The sequence below is a fragment of the Rhineura floridana genome, chromosome 17, assembly GCF_030035675.1.
Source record: "Rhineura floridana isolate rRhiFlo1 chromosome 17, rRhiFlo1.hap2, whole genome shotgun sequence".
NCBI classification, from domain to species: Eukaryota; Metazoa; Chordata; class Lepidosauria; order Squamata; family Rhineuridae; genus Rhineura; species Rhineura floridana.
The window spans coordinates 27,878,212-27,894,371 of NC_084496.1; the positions used below are offsets into that span (position 1 = coordinate 27,878,212).

The 16,160-nt window shown below is 41.4% G+C and overlaps 1 protein-coding gene across 7 annotated transcripts in view; it reads right to left on the minus strand.

Moving 5' to 3' along the window:
• The window catches only part of MAD1L1 (mitotic arrest deficient 1 like 1), a 604,081-nt gene that overhangs the window by 409,628 nt on the left and 178,293 nt on the right, over window positions 1-16,160 (minus strand). For all 7 annotated transcript variants that reach the window (XR_009759370.1, XM_061599459.1, XM_061599461.1 and 4 more), the window contains one exon: window positions 14,264-14,408. Coding sequence is in view for 6 of the 7 variants with exons in the window: in XM_061599459.1 (XP_061455443.1) it covers window positions 14,264-14,408 (145 nt within the window). In the remaining variant the exon portion in view is untranslated. The remainder of the gene's footprint in view (window positions 1-14,263; window positions 14,409-16,160) is intronic.

Below are 16,160 nucleotides of genomic sequence, written 5' to 3' on the forward strand. Positions count from 1 at the left end.
GAGAATTAGGCCTGCCTCTGGTTGGCCACTGTGGGGAACAGGTTACTTGACTACTTGGTTTATTCTAACATGCATCTAAACACATTTTTTGCAGTGTGAAATAAGTTTCAATAGAGCTGGGCATATGGGATTTAATAAGGAGCTACGTTGATTCTAATAGATGAGAAAAAGTAAAAAAGAAATAGAAAATGAAGATGAATACTGTTTCCTTTCAGTCTTCATAGCCTGTGGTCCAAAAACTGTTCAACAGCTATAGTTCTTCTCAGCCCTTGAAGTTCCGGTTTCCTAGTCAATGTTTCACTGCATTCAACTAAGTTATATTCAGAGCAAACCCACTGAAATTAATGAACCTAAATTAGGCATGTTCATGAATTTCAATAGGTCTACTCTGAGTAGGACCAGCATTGGATAAAACCGTAGTCCTGTTTCCGTCAGTTCTCTCTTTCAGCAAGCAGTTTGGCAGGATCACAGATCAGGCCTCCTCACTCTAGTTCTTTGTGCAGGCTCCTTGTCTTTCCTTCTTCAATCCTTCTATCTTCTCTCAACTGTAACAGCAGAGGACAAGTCTCTGTTGTGTTATTCTACAACTCCCAGGATTCTTGAGGCTTTGCTCCCTGTTTGTCAGTGTTAGGCTTGTCCTGGAGAATTAATCCTTGAAGAAACGTCATCGCACGTGCCTAGACTTCTTGGAAGGTTTATTTCAACACAGGCTCTTCAGGAGACAGTATCTCAGAAAGGCTCTGAGACTGAGACAAGGCTACAAGTCTTTGCAAACTGAACTAGGTAGGCCAAGGGACACAAGACATACAGACAGAAGGTAGGACAGTCAGATGTATTGATATTAGTAAATTTTGCCCTAGACCTTATTCCAGTGTTATGAACAATATATTAATTCCTTATTGCAGGCAACAACCACGAAGTTTTTGAGCAGTGATTTTGTGAAGTCTCTATTACTTCCTAGCATATCATAACAGTAAATATACAGAGAACTTTCAGTGTATTGTAAAGAAAGAGTAACCATTTTGTCAGAGGGCAAATCCTATTCAACACTACAAGGTCGGTTAGGGAGAGAGAACTCAGCGCCTCACAGTTATGCTTTTTGTGGAGGGAGAAAATCTCTGTGCCCAGTTACAGGTTAGGGAAAGCAGATAATCTCATAACCACACAATCTGAAGGAGTGTCCCTTTCTTCCCCAATTAAATTCCCCTCTGTGTCTCTCGTTTTCACAACTTTCCTTCCTTTTCTTCTTTTTCTGTTTCCTTTCCTTCCTGGCTGTCTCTTGCTGTATTCTTTCTTTAAGAACATAAGAAGAGCCTGCTGGATCAGGCCAGTGGCCCATCTAGTCCAGCATTCTGTTCTCACAGTGGCCAACCAGGTGCATTTACTAAAAGTTATGGGGTGGAGAGTGGTTCAGCTGCTTGTCCAGTGGGCATGTGGAGAGCTTAGAATAGCCTTGCTGGACTAGAAAGACCTTTGGTCTGATCCAGAAGGACATTTATTTATCCCAACTATTAATGTACCGCTTAATCACCAAAGTTTCTAAGCCGTATTATGTTCTCATATTCCTTAGGAAACATTTACCAATGGCTATTACGCACAGCAATTTGAAACTAGGCTTCATTTCTGAGACCATTTATCACCATTTACCATATGGTGGGAACAAACAACAGGGAATGGCTATTTTCACTTGTAGGAATTTTTGTGAGATATCCTTCCCTCTGAGCTAAGCAGCGATAGTTCTGACAAGTTCAAAGAATTGTAACGTTTTATTGAAAAATGGACTGCCTTCTAATGGACTAACAGGCAAGCACCCTTCTTTCTATTCTTTTTTTTACTTGGTTTAAATTGTTGCAGCAAAAAGAGATTTGTCAAATGAATCAGCTTTAAAGAACTTCTGGGTGAGCTATAACTCTTCTCTGTTATTCACGAAATTAACAGCTTATCTCTGTTTCTATTGCAAAAAGCTGTCCTGGAAGTGCATTCTAAAGATATAAACAGAAGAGGGATTTCTATTCCGAGGAGAAAAAAATAAAAAATATGAACTTTGGAACATTATACTGTCTGGGACTATTCTCTTTTTGGTCTACTTTATTTTGACGAATCTGCTTCTTCACGACACCACTAACTGTTTTGATGCTGGGAACTAAATTTGTTTTGTATTCTTGAACATAGAGAGATAAGGCAGGCTGCTCTGTTTATACTGTGATGTCATCAAGCCTGGAATATTAACCCAATTGTTGCTGAAATAAGAAGTGGTTCTTCTTTATTTTTGTTTTGTTTTGTTTTCGTGGTTTTAAAAATGGCAATCAAGAAAGTGGCTGAGAATCTGGAAGTAATTAAGTTTCAGAAAATAATGGATGAGATTGAGATAACGAAACAAACCCTGCGACAGGGTAGTAAGGAGCTGAAAATTGAACTGAGCAAAATGACGCAGGAGCTTAAAGAAATAGGGGATCCTGTGAGAGAGGAGAATGAGATCAGAGATGAGAAAAGAAAAAATAAAGGGAAGATACAAGCCCTGGAGATTGGAACAAATGTGGAATTGGAAAAAGATCTGGAGTTTATGGATATTAGAAATAAAATCTACTGTTTGGAATTTAACGTTATCTCTGAAGAAATTAATGAAGATATTAGAGATAAAGTTATCAATGGCTTGGATAATCTTCTGGACTGGAATGACGTGATGGAGCTCGATATAGAGAAAATCTATGGAATTAACTGCAGCCATGTGACAATGGAAAAACTCTCAAGAGATGAGCCAGTGCATTTTGTAAAAAAGAAGAACACAGATATGACTTTACAACAATATTTCAGCAACTTATTCAGAATTGATGGCAAGAAAATATTTGGGATAGAGGAAATTCCCATCAGACTCTTATTATATGACTATGGCTATGACAGCAAGATTATTATGGAATACTGATCATGGAAGATTGGACACTGAAATTACTGGACTTAACAGGACTATTGAAGATGGAAGATGGAATTAATATGGATAATGGAATAATGGCTATTGAAATTATTGGACCTAACAGATTCTGATGAGATGGATTAATCGATATGTTTATTTGGACTATGGTTATGACAATAAGATTATTATTATTATTAACGAGATGGATTAATCGACATGTTTATTTGGAGAAAAATTGATAGATATATTTCTTAAAGAATTGAAACCTCTCTTTGACTTTTTGTGGAAAGAATAAAGTAATGTTTATGAGATTTGATGATTAATTAAGATAACTACTGGAGGAAAGTGATTTTATAATATAATTTAAGAGACAGGATTGTTATATATTGTAGACCTATAACTGATCTGCGACAAATGGGAAGTCAACATTTTATTTTTTTGTTTAATCATTTTTGTTTTGTTTTGTTTTTTGTCTTTGAATGTTTTATGATTTTGTTTTGTTTGTTTTATGAAAATTTGAATAAAAATTATTGTAAAAAAAGAAAAGAAAAATGGACTGCCTTCAAGTCGATCCCGACTTATGGCGACCCTACGAATATGGTTTTCATGGTAAGCGGTGTTCAGAGGTGGTTTACCATTGCCTCCCTCTGAGGCTGAGAGGCAGTGACTGGCCCAAGGTCACCCAGTGAGCTCCATGGCTGTGTGGGGATTCGAACCCGGGTCTCCCATAGTCCAAGAGTCTAACCACGACGCCACACTGGTGTACAACTAAATTATTAGCTATGCTAAAGCAGATAAAAGAAACCAACAAACGAACAAACAACTCATACAAAGGCTCTCACACGTTGATGAGGTCCTTCTTGCAGGCTTATTCATCCACCTAGTTTACTCATCCCACCTAAGAAGGGTTCTGTCTCCTGCGCTTATGTAGTCCCTTCTTCCTTCAGACTACAGGCTTTTTTCCCCTTTTGCTATCTCCACCCAACTCCTTCTGATGGGCACCTAGATCTTTCTCGTCTCCTTGGTGAAAACCTCTCACCTAGCTTCTTGCCCTCAAAAAGGATAAGCAAATTTGGTCTGTCAGTTCCGTGCACTACATCCCGCCCCTAGGCTCCTTGCTTCGACAATTGTCAAACTGTCCTTACCAAAAATCCTGTGTTGAACAACTTTCTATTTAAAATATTGTCAAAGCATTCTCTATCAGTTAAACTTCACTTCCACTTATTCTGTAAGCCAGAAGTTGCCAACCTTTTTGGACCAGAGGACACATTTCAGATTTTGAGGGAGTATTGGGGGCACCAGTCACAAAATTGTTACCATGGGGCGTGGCATAACACAAATTTAGTCACAGTAAAGCTTTTACCATAATTGTATTTCCATACTAGAAAAGGCTTGATCTGTTCAATTTCTGCCTGCCATACAGCTGTTAAAGGCACAAGAACCTTGTTTTTCCCCAGTGCCAACCTTACACCAAAGCTTAGGCTACCATCCTGTACAAACCTCCCTGGAGGTAAGCCCCATTAAACACAAAGAGATTCACTTCTGAGTAGACCTGTATACCATTGTACTCTATGCAGCGAATTCTTAATGAGTCTCTGGTGTTTAGCTCCTGCAAGGAGACTTGCCTAAGCCTCTTTGCAAATTTTTCACATTTACCTTTGCGGGGAGGAGGATTCTATAACATTCAACCATACTTATTATACAGTAATATTTGCAGAAAATAATTTCTAAGCACTACCTGATTTCAGGTGAACCCAGCGCAGGAAACAAGCATCCTGGTTGCAGGGGGTGGGGAAGGGGCAAACTATGGAGATTCCAAGGACTAGGATAAAAGACAGAAGCATTAAAATGCTCTAAAAGGGAGGCCAAACAGCAGCTTTTTGGGACCCTGGGGATTCCTATTGCATGAAGTCCAAACAATTCACTTATCAATCACAGCTCTGATTGGCTAACGACACTCACAGGCAAGAGCAGCCAAGCTGGCACCCATAGGCAACAAGTTGCTGACCCCTGCTGTAAGGGAATACAATTATGGTAAAAGCTTCACCATGACTATTCTGTGTTATGCCACACCCCAATGGCAGCCATTTTGTGACTGGTGCCACCAGCATTGTTTCAAAATTTGAAATGTGTCCTCTCATCCAAAAAGGTTGGTGGCTCCTGAGGTAGAATGTTGCTTTTTTTTAACCCGTCCCTGACCATTTTTCTATGAAAAAATGATGGGATGTTTTTACCATCCCAACCCACTAACATTGGGCAAGGGTAGTAAATGCTCCCCAATGCATTTCTGGAACATTTTATGTCCCAGGTGGAAAAGTAGTAAGTGGCCGAAAATTGGATTCTTGTACGGGTGTGACAATGTCCTAGAAAGACTATCCTGTAGGTCTACTTATGTGTAAACTGCACAATGAAATTGCCAGGGGTATGGTCTTGCCCCACAAAATTGGATTAATTAAGGCTAAGGAGCCATTGAAACATACCGGTGCAATAAGCAAGTGGCTTATAATGCCTATATGTCAAGAGGTGTAGAAAGAAAGCTAGACGCTTTTAAGCAGTGAATACACGGCCATGACATTTGAAATCCTCTCTTGATCCACAGCTAAAAAGAAGATCCAACCTTTTTGGAACCTGGCTTGAAGATACCATCTCAAGCTCATAACATCACAAAAAGAGCACTGCTGGAACAGACCAAAGGCCTATCTGGTCCAGAGTTCTGCTTCCACCAGTGATTAACTGGATGTCTTTTGGAAACCCACAAGTGGATCATGAGAATAACAACTCTCTCCCACTATTGTTCCCCAGCAACTGGTATCTAAAAGCATGCTTATTCTGATCCCAGAGGTAGCATATTGCTACCCTGACCAGTAGCCATTAATAGCCTTATCCTCCAAGAAATCTTGATGGCTTAGAAGTCCATCACTATTCTTGAATAAGACAGCTTCTTCCAAGTCTGCATTTCTGTGCTTACAAGATACACTATATTATTCTGAAAGAGTCAAGAACAATCAGCTTTCCCATCTTGACCTCCCCTTTTCCATTTTCAACAATACTTACAGCAAAAAAGTCTACCATAGAAGCTACTAATTAGATCATTAAATATCAGTCTGGGTTATAAAGCTTTCAGTGCAAAATTATTTTAACAGGCAACATATTTGCTCAGTTTAATATTAAACTACATGATCATTTTCTTTTAATTAAAATGAAAACCTTTGTCCTAGGGTTATAGGAAGCTATGCCTAGAAAACTGTGTTTGCGTACTTATTTCATATTCCATCGTACAAATCAGTTCAAAAGGTGGAATAAAATGACCAAAGAGTCAGAGTCGACACTAATTTTGGCTGCAAAGAAATCTAGCTATGTGTAGTAGTTCACAACACTGATGTTGCAGGCTATCCACACCTATGAATGATTTGTAACTCCATGATAAAAACTGCATCTTCTCTGTGGTGAGCCAGTACACAAGAACAGCTCCCCAAAGTGTCTTCATGCAATCAAATTTAAATCAACCTCCCATGTTAGCCTGTCATTTGAATCCACTTATAACAAAAAAGATGAAACAAATATCAGACCAAATATTTATCTATTTATTACATTTCTACCCCACCTTTCTTTGTTCATGAAACCCAAGGCAGCTTACATATGGTTCCCAGGCAGTCTCCCATCCAGGCACTGATCAGACCTGACCCTGCTTAGCTTCAGCAGGGAGCTGGCCCTATGTGCCTTCAAGACTATAGCCTTGGAAATATGTAGGGTATTGCTGTTTTTTTCAGAATGGCAGGCCTGAAAGATGTCAGACAGAGATGAATGAATGAATGAATGAAACTTTATTTTTACACTGCCCTTTTTCCAAACTGGAACTCAGGGCGGCTTACAAATAAAACTACATTTAGTTAAAAACATAGAAAAACTTGCAATTAAAATACAATTAAACAATGCACAACCTTAAAACCTTAAAGGCACTTAAAAATATAAAAACAATTTAAAATAATACAAATAATATTATAAAACATTAAAACAAGCCTTGTAAAGCCCAATCCTAAACACCTTCTATCCCAAAAGCCTGTCGGAATAAAAAAGTCTTTACTTGCCAACTGAAGGATGGCAAGGAGGGGGCCATTCATGCCTCCCTAGGAAGGGAATTCCAGAACCTAGGAGCAGCCACTGAGAAGGCCCTATCTCGCGTCCCGACCAATCGCACTTGCGAGGGTGTTGGGACTGAGAGAAGGGCCTCTCCTGAAGATCTCAAATCCCAGACAGGTTCATGTAGGGAGATACAATCTGTCAAATAGTCTGGACCTGAGCCGTATAGGGCTTTGTAGGTCAAAACCAGCACTTTGAATTGTGACCGGAAACAAACTGGCAGCCAGTGGAGCTGTTGTAACAAGGGAGTTGTATGGTCCCTGTAACCAGCCCCTGTTAACACTCTGGCTGCAGCTCTTTGTACCAGTTTAAGTTTCCGAACAGTTTTCAAAGGCAGCCCCACGTAATAATAAATAATAATAATAATAATAATAATAATAATAATAATAATAACCTTTATTTTGACCCCGCTCTTTTTCCAATAGGACTCAGAGCGGCTTACAACTAAAAACAACACCATTAAAACATACAGAGTATATCATTAAAAAAGAATTAAACTATAAGAAAAATTAAACCATAAAATATAGGTTAAAAACAGCAGACAATTTAAAATAATAAAATCATATAATGTAATCACCAAACGTAGAGCGTGTTACAGTAGTCTAAACGGGATGTAACTAAGGCATGCATCACCATAGTCAAATCAGGCATTTCCAGGAACGGGCGCAGCTGGCGCACCAGTCTTAAATGGGCAAAGGCATTCCTGGCCACGGCCGAGACCTGGGCCTCCAAGTTCAGAGCTGAGTCCAGGAGCACACCCAAACTGCGAACCTGTGTCTTCAGGGGGAGTGTAACCCCATCCAGCACAGGTTGATTCCCTATTTCCTGATCTGCCCTCCGACTGACCAGGAGCACCTCTGTCTTGTCTGGATTTAGTTTCAATTTGTTCGCCCTCATCCAGTCCATCACTGATGCCAGGCACTGGTTCAGGACCAGGACAGCTTCCTTGGCTTTAGGTGGAAAGGAGAAATAGAGTTGAGTGTCATCTGCATACTGATGGTACCGAACCCCAAACCCCCAGACAACCTCTCAAAGCGGTTTCATATAGATGTTGAATAACATGAGGGACAAAACTGAACCCTGAGGGACCCCATAGGTCAACGGCCAAGGAGTCGAACAGGAGTCCCCCAGCACCACCTTCTGAGTTCGTCCCTCCAGAAAGGAATGGAGCCATCGTAACACGGTGCCCCCAAGTCCCATCCCAGCAAGGCGGTCCAGAAGGATACCATGGTCGATGGTATCGAAAGCCGCTGAGAGGTCCAGTAGAACTCACAGGGACACACTCCCCCATCCAGCTCTCTGCAAAGGTCATCCACCAAGGTGACCAAAGCTGTCTCTGTCCCGTAACCAGGCCTGAAACCAGACTGAAATGGATCCAAATAATCCGTTTCATCCAAGAATCTCTGGAGCTGGGCGGCCACCACATGCTCTATTACCTTGCCCAAAAACGGAATGTTGGAGACTGGTCGATAATTTCCCATTATAGAGGGATCCAGGGAGGGCTTTTTCAACAAAGGTCGTACAACTGCCTCTTTTAGGCGCGATGGAATTCTGACTTGTTGTAAAGAGGCATTAACTACTCCCCTCACCCACTCGGCCAGTCCCCCTCTGGCACTTTTGATAAGCCAGGAAGGGCAAGGATCCAGCAGACATGTGGTGGCTCTCGCCTCTCCAAGGATCTTGTCCACATGTCTTCATTGTTGGAATTCTTTCCTTCCTTAAGTGAGTTATTTAACATCCTCAGGAATCCCAGTAAATAAAGAGCGGTCTTTAACCAATTGGAGAATAAATGCCTGTTTCATTTATATAAAACTAGCAACTTTATACCCCATATTGCTCAGGAATTCCAAGAAACAAAAATATCAATGCAGTTTGGTAATTGGTGGCTAAAACCAGCACAGCTGTGAAAGGTTCAATCCACTATCTTGGTTCAAAACGGCATCCAATTGTATCCCAACAGACAAAAACCTGCTCAATTTCAGGAACCATCATAAAATCTGGTTATGATATTTTAAGAGGTGTTCAAATGTCTACCAAATGAACAACTTTCCAAAATACATAAAAAAGGTCAGTGCCAACCAGCATCATATGTATGGTTCACATCTGAGCAAAACCACTCAGCCTCTAACGTACATCTGGCCTGCTAAGATACACACATGCTATCTGAACGGGGATGATTCCACCCATGCACACACCTTCAACTGAATATACCCCAAAAGGTGAGCACCTAGAAAAGCTGCTAACACACCATCTGGAGCAGCATTCCTGCCCAGTGTTTCTAGTTCTAAAGGTAAAGAGTTCTCTTCCCTACCTCTCTCAGTACTATGAAAAGCAATGCAAACTAAGCTCCCATTAGCTCAGCTGTGTATTTAGCAACTTGCCCAGCAGCCACGGGTGACCAGAAGCTCCAGGCAGGTGAGTAAGTGGGCTGGGGGAGGTGGGATGGATCCCTTCATGCACTTCCACCTGCTTGTTTGTTTACTAGCTGCAAAGGAAGAAAAGTCTCTTTTTTGTATTTTTGTAGGCTAAACATTTGTTCCTTATGGTGGTTTGGCTGGAGATAAGTTATCTGTATGGTTGTGGGAATGAATCAGAGTGGGATTTAGACATGGAGGACTGTTAAGGACATATTTGGGAGGGATTATTGGGGGGCTGTAGCTCCTAGTATAGTTTTAATTAATTAACAAATGATGCTGTTTTGGGAGTTTGAATTTTGTATTTGATTCTTAACTCATAATGTTTAAGAGAATACTTTTATTTTTCTGTAAATTTGTAATGTTTTCTTTTGAGATGTTTTGGTCAATGTTTTAATCTAGGTTGTAAACCTCTTTGAGATTTGTTTCTCAAATAATATAAAGCAATATAGAAATGACATAAATAAATAAATAAAATTCTCCCCCATCAGACTAGGACAGAGTAGAAAGAGGAGAGCCCTTAATCTCCTGGGAATATATAGCCTCTAACAAGGACAGAAATTTTTTAGGGGGGATCTTTCTCAGGGACGGACACTGGCACATTAGAATAGGCAGAGTTATTCACCCCTCCATGCTGATAATAGTACAAAAGATTCATGATCAAATCAGAAGAGTTATAATGATTTGTAACTGCTCTAGAAACTAATCTAGCCTTGTTAGAGTTAGCCCATTCAAGCTTTTCAGAGGCACCAAAAGCCTGAAGGAACTATGATAGGAGTACCAGAAGTGGAGGGGAAAGCCTTCTCTGCACCCATACCTAATTACTTAGAGTGAGCATCCTGAACTGGAGTTTCATCCCTAGTCAGCTGTCAGACCCTCCTTGCATTCGTTTGTAAGGGCTGAAAACCTTCAGAAGCAAACAACCTTGGTTGTGGCTGAACTGCCACCACTTCCGGTTCAGAGGGTGAATGATAGGAGTCAGGCAGTGCTCCCTCTTCCCTTCAGGGAACTGTTGAAGGGAAAGCATTATCGGCACCATCTGCCCTCTCCGTATGTTTCTTAGCCAGCTCCATGATGTCAGGAGACGAAACGCCTGGAACAGGGGGAGGAAAGAGACCTCACAGGACTGCTACTTGGGGGAGATCTGTGGGATCTGTTCCTGTTGCGCTTCCTGGAATGGTGCCTGCTGTATTGGACTTTCCATGAAGAGGCCCTCCCCCTACTGTGTTTACTATGACAGAGAGAGTCATGAAGCTGGGGGATACCCATGTGAAAAACCTAGAGAAAAACCTCATGACTGGCATAGGAAACAGCGCTGCTCACCCCACCTGCAGAATGAGTGAATGAATGTGAAGCTCCTGCCTCAGTGCACTGAGGAACTGTCAGAGGCGGCAGCATAGGAGCCTGAACTATCTCCTCATGGGTGATCATCGCAGCCAAAGGCAGCAGAAGCAACCAGCGAAGCCAGAAACGCTATGGCACAGCTCTCCCCTGCACAGCCAAAAGAGGCGGGAAGCAGCCAGCCAAGCACAAACACTGTCTTGCGCTCAATGCCCCAGCAATTCTTCAGCCTGAGGAGGTTAAAAGGACTAGAGAATGCTGAAATTCAAAGCCTTGCTGATTGATGATGCAGGGATGGGGGACAATCAAGCAGTCTCATTTCACTGCTGTGGACAAAAACAATGGATTAACAAAGGAGTTGAGGCAGGTGACACAATGATCAAATAGAAATAGCACTCCCGCTTGGCTCCGTTGTTTCTGGGACCCACCAAGCTCCATGCTCTTCAGGAACTGAAATAAGAGCTCCCTCCAAGGAGCCCTGATGAATGCAAAATGCCCCATGCAAAGACCCATTCATACCACAAAGGGAAAACAAGGGGAAGGGATTTTAAAAAAGAAACAGGGCATACACACAAACATACACCGGGCAAACAAAGGAGTAACGTACTGAGGTGATAAAAATACATCCAATACAACAAAAACTGTAGTAGCACCAAAGGAGGAGAGCAAAGTAAAAAACACCAACTCAGAAAATACATGATAGGAAAGGCATAAGAACAAGAGAAGGCAAATACTTGAGGGAGAACAAAAGGACCCAACCATCACCAACCACAGGCAGGGTCACTCTGGTGAGAAGGATCCCCTGGTGAGAGGGATGTCTTCTCCCCTGGAGCGGATGCAAAAGGTTTTAGTGAACACAACTTGTCCCTTCCAGTCGAAGGTGTCACCCTTTGAGGAATGTCATCCACCATCCTCAGGTAAAATGTGGGGGCAGTGAAGGTTTGAGAACTGGAAATAAGTGTACAACCCCATGTAAGGATGCTAAGCATACCGTTGGCATTCCATATGTTACTTATAGGCCAATATGTACAAATACCCAATTATTCAGAGTGATCGAAACAAGGTTGACCAGAACACTTTCCTCTTCAATGACAACAAAGGGGATTTTGAAATGCAAACCCTCCACAATAAAAATTCAAGGGAAGTGACAACAGATCCATTTCTTTATTGCTTGCCACACTCTCAATGGCATCTTCTTACACCCGCAGCCAGAGAAAAAACTCTGAAAAGCCCTCTTGAGATATGGCTACTTCAAGCTGCAGAAAACTCAGCTTACAACATGATGTGTGAGAGCCTCTCTGGCTCAGCATCAGAGTCAGGACTGCAGACCTCACCATAGTAATTTAACATCAGTGTGCTTCAGGTGATTCTCATTTTAAAAATAAAACAAGTAACCCAATTAAAATAATTGTTCCTCTACAGAAAAATGTAGTTCTCAGCACACCCAGAAATACAGCTATATTTATATCAGACCTCTTTCAACTGTTCCCAAACATACATACCAGAAATGTGTTTACTTCTTCAGCTTTCTGGTAAAACGCATGAACAATAAACCTTGTTAAACGTCAGCATCGCCATACCTCCTCTCTATCCTTTCCTACTTTTTCTCAACTTTTAAGAGCATGTGATGGGCTGCCAGGGTTCACCAGTCCTTTGCTGGCCCCTGAAGTATCTCCTTTATCTTTTTGGTGCCTACTGAAGACCTTCCTCTTTCAACAAGCCTTTTAAGTAGAGATCTTATCCCAGTCTGCAACTGTGTTGGATTTGCTTTTTAATATTTTAAAGCTTTTTTAAAAAGATGTTTTGTTTTAGTATGTTTTTAAGAATGTTTTGTTGTAATATATTTTAAAGTCTGTTTTTATTATGTTTTAGAGTGTTTATAGTGCTTTTGTTTGCCGCCCTTGGCTTCTAGTGGGAGGAAGGGTGAGATATAAATCTAATACATAAAAAAATAATAAGTAGGCCCCAATCGGCACCAAGAGGCAACACCCAGGCAATGACTCCTGAGGAGACCTCATTTGGACAATGCCCAACACCCCACCTGTGGGAGAAGAGGGGAGCATTCACAGCTGCCTTACGGCAGAGAAAGAGCTCAGTTGTTGTATATTAGGCAGAAAAAAGGGAGAGGAGTAAAGGAGGGTACAAAAGGCCTCAGAGAGAAGGAAGGAGAGGAGAGAGCTCTGTGGAGTCACAGGGACCAGGCTGGGCCTCTTCTGAGATTGGTGAATGGTAGTCCTTACTTCCCTGGTGGAGATCCTCATCAGTCTCTTCTCCTAAGTTCTATTGGGCATGACCAGAGTGGGGATACCAGCACCCCAGGCTTATCTACCCCCCTTCACCCTGGGGAGGCATAAGAGCCCTTGATTTAAGCTTGCCAAAGGCACTGAGGCCAAAGACCCTTGTCTGCTCTGAGGAACAGCATCCCCTGGACGCTGAAGCAGCCTTCAGAAGTCTGCTAAAGGATGTGAGGCTGGGAGGAATCAAGTAATATGAAGTAACACTTCTGTAATAAAGCTGGGTCTACAACCAATTAGACATGAGTTGGCATCTTTGTTTTGACCTCCTCACCAGGAACAGACCATGGAAGGCATAGAGTAAGACCACTTTGACGTGCCCCTTTCCCAGGGGTATGGGACAGAAGGTATGAAATGTTTTGCTCAACCAAAGCAAAGGTCTTCTAATCTAGCATTCTGTTTCCATGGCAGCTAGCCGATAACTTTGGGAAGCCATGATAAGCATCCTGATCCTAGCAATTAGGTGCTCAGAAGTACTTTGCAGTTGAACATGAAGATTCCATTTAGCTATCATAGATAATATGACAGCTATGCAGAATCTCCATTTTCAGCTGCAGAGTACCTCTAGGTACCAAGGTAAGAGTTATTGGCTGTATTTGCACAATCTAATCCTGGCTTAATAGCTATATGTACCTGTGCACAATCCCTGTGCTGCCACTTCACATTGCACAAGCAGGAAAACAAACCAGAAAGCACATGAACCATAGGCTGCTGTTGCATCCAGGCTTGAAACCATGACTCATGTCTTCCAAACAAACTACTCTTTGGAAGTCAACTTTAAACTATGGATTTGATCATCTGAGCATGGCCACTGATAGATCAACTCTCTGTGAAATTATTTTTTGCATAAGTAATTATCCTAAGTCTTTGGGATGGAACAGGCAACAAGTAAAATAAAACTTTTAGGCTGCAATTTTACACAAACTATAGGATGGAAATGTCAACCTTGCAACAAAACAAAGCCCATCTTATATAAGTGAATGTGTTTGTACAGGCTATGATTTTTGTCATTTTACTGCTAATTTATAATGTTGTGATCTGTCTTAGGAAAAAAGTGGAAGATGCAGATAACTAAATTTTAAAAACCGGCAGCAACCTCGTCCATTCCTGGACTTCCTAGCAAGTAAAGGGAAAGCCAAACAAGGTTCCCCCAGGAGACGCACCTTTATGAGCAGCTGCACTCGTTTTTGCAGGCACCTGACCATGGCTTCATGCTGCTCACGTTTTTTCTTCTCCTCCAGTAGCTGGCTCTGGATCTTCAGCAACTCTTCTTGCAGTTGCTTCCGTGCCTTCTCTAATAGCCTAGCACTAGGAAAGACAAAATTACCAAATAAGCCAGACAGTGGATGGTTTCCTGCAATTGGCAGGGGACAAAAGCCCTTTAGCATGGGAATTAATCAGCTGCAAGTCCCTTCCAACTTTCCTTGCCTGATCCACTTGGAAGAAACTCTTACTTGCCACAAGCACCCAGGTAAAACAATTGTTTATAAGCATATTGTAGCATTACACATTCGATTATTAGAGCATTTGCATCCCACTTTGTTTAGGTGTTTAAAAGGGAGCTTTGGGGGCCCCATGGAATGGAGTGTAGGGTTATGTGGATGCAGCATTTTCTTTTCTACATAACCATGCCCACAAGAGACTCATATAGTGTGTAAAGGGTGCCGTCTATGTCTGGGGTCTCAAAATGATATGGGGGACCATGCTAAGTGATAGGGAACTACAGCATTCAAGAATGAAAATTCAACATGACACTTTCTGTCAAAGCCCAAGTGTACTGGGGGAAAGAATATGCATTATTTGGGAGATCCAAGGTGGGCCAGGCCAGGATCCAAGCCCATTCAGAACAGATATTATGTCAAACAAAAATGGTGGGGGGGGTTAGGAACATAGTAGGAAAGCCCCAGTGTGTGCCATGGTGAAATTTCAAAATGTAGAAACTTTTATTTCATGACTCATGAGGTTGTAGTTATTGAATGGATCAAGGTATGTTTGAGGGAAGGGGCCCATATTGCAAATTTGTAGAAAGCCCCCCAAAAGTATGCTTGAGCCTTGCTTTCTATGACAGGGATGGGGAGTATAAGGATAAAAATGCATCATAAGTTTCTTTACAGCAAGATCTTCACAATAAGGTGTTGCTGTCTGAATTTTGTATCTCTCTCACACACACACAAACTTCTTGCACTATCTGGTAGAATTTTCTCTTTTCAAGCATGTATTTGGTTCTCACAGGAAAGCTATGCAAGTACCGATCGAAATTCCCAGTCAAATCCTCCCCCACCCACAAGCTCCACCCTTGCATCTTAAATCTGTCAATGAATTAAAGGGCTATATGAAAGTTCCAGACGTATTTAGAGCTATTTGTACATCAATTTAACAGTCACAGTGTAAAACAGATTCTTTCCATTGTCATACTCAAGTAGGAGAGTTAATCATGAAGGCTATACATCTATTGCGGAAAATGGCTAATTTAATAACCAGAACATTACTATGCCCCTGTCCCTTTTTCTGTTTTAATTAATTACTTACAGAGAGAACGAAACCTTTGCCATAGAGTAGCATGTACATCTTCTGTTAAGAAACTATTATGAATACCAGAATTTCAATAAAAAAGACTCCCACAAAGACGGAAGAGATGGCTTTTCTCCCCCTTCCAGCTTCAACTGCTAAGATTTCAGATGAAAGACCCAATTTTATGCATGGCCATTCTTGGCTAAACTAGCTATTAGATTCTCAGTTCAGGGAAAAATGCATAGAGCTAAAAACAAAATTGGACTCCCCCAATGAGTTGTCATTCTAGTTGGCAGCAGAGCCAGCTAATATACTGTTGTGGATCATGGGACGTCAGTTCAGAGTTGCAACAGTGGCCCCAGAGCCATTTTATTGTATTTCTGTTGTTGTTGTTGTTGTTTTAACTACATGGTAGTTAAAATAATTGACATAAATGATTAAAAGAACAACCCCAATTTCAAACATTACTGGCATTTATTATTTTTTTACAAATCCCAATTGCCTAGAGCAGGGGTGGTTAAACCCAGAGCCTACAAGAAAGATCCATGT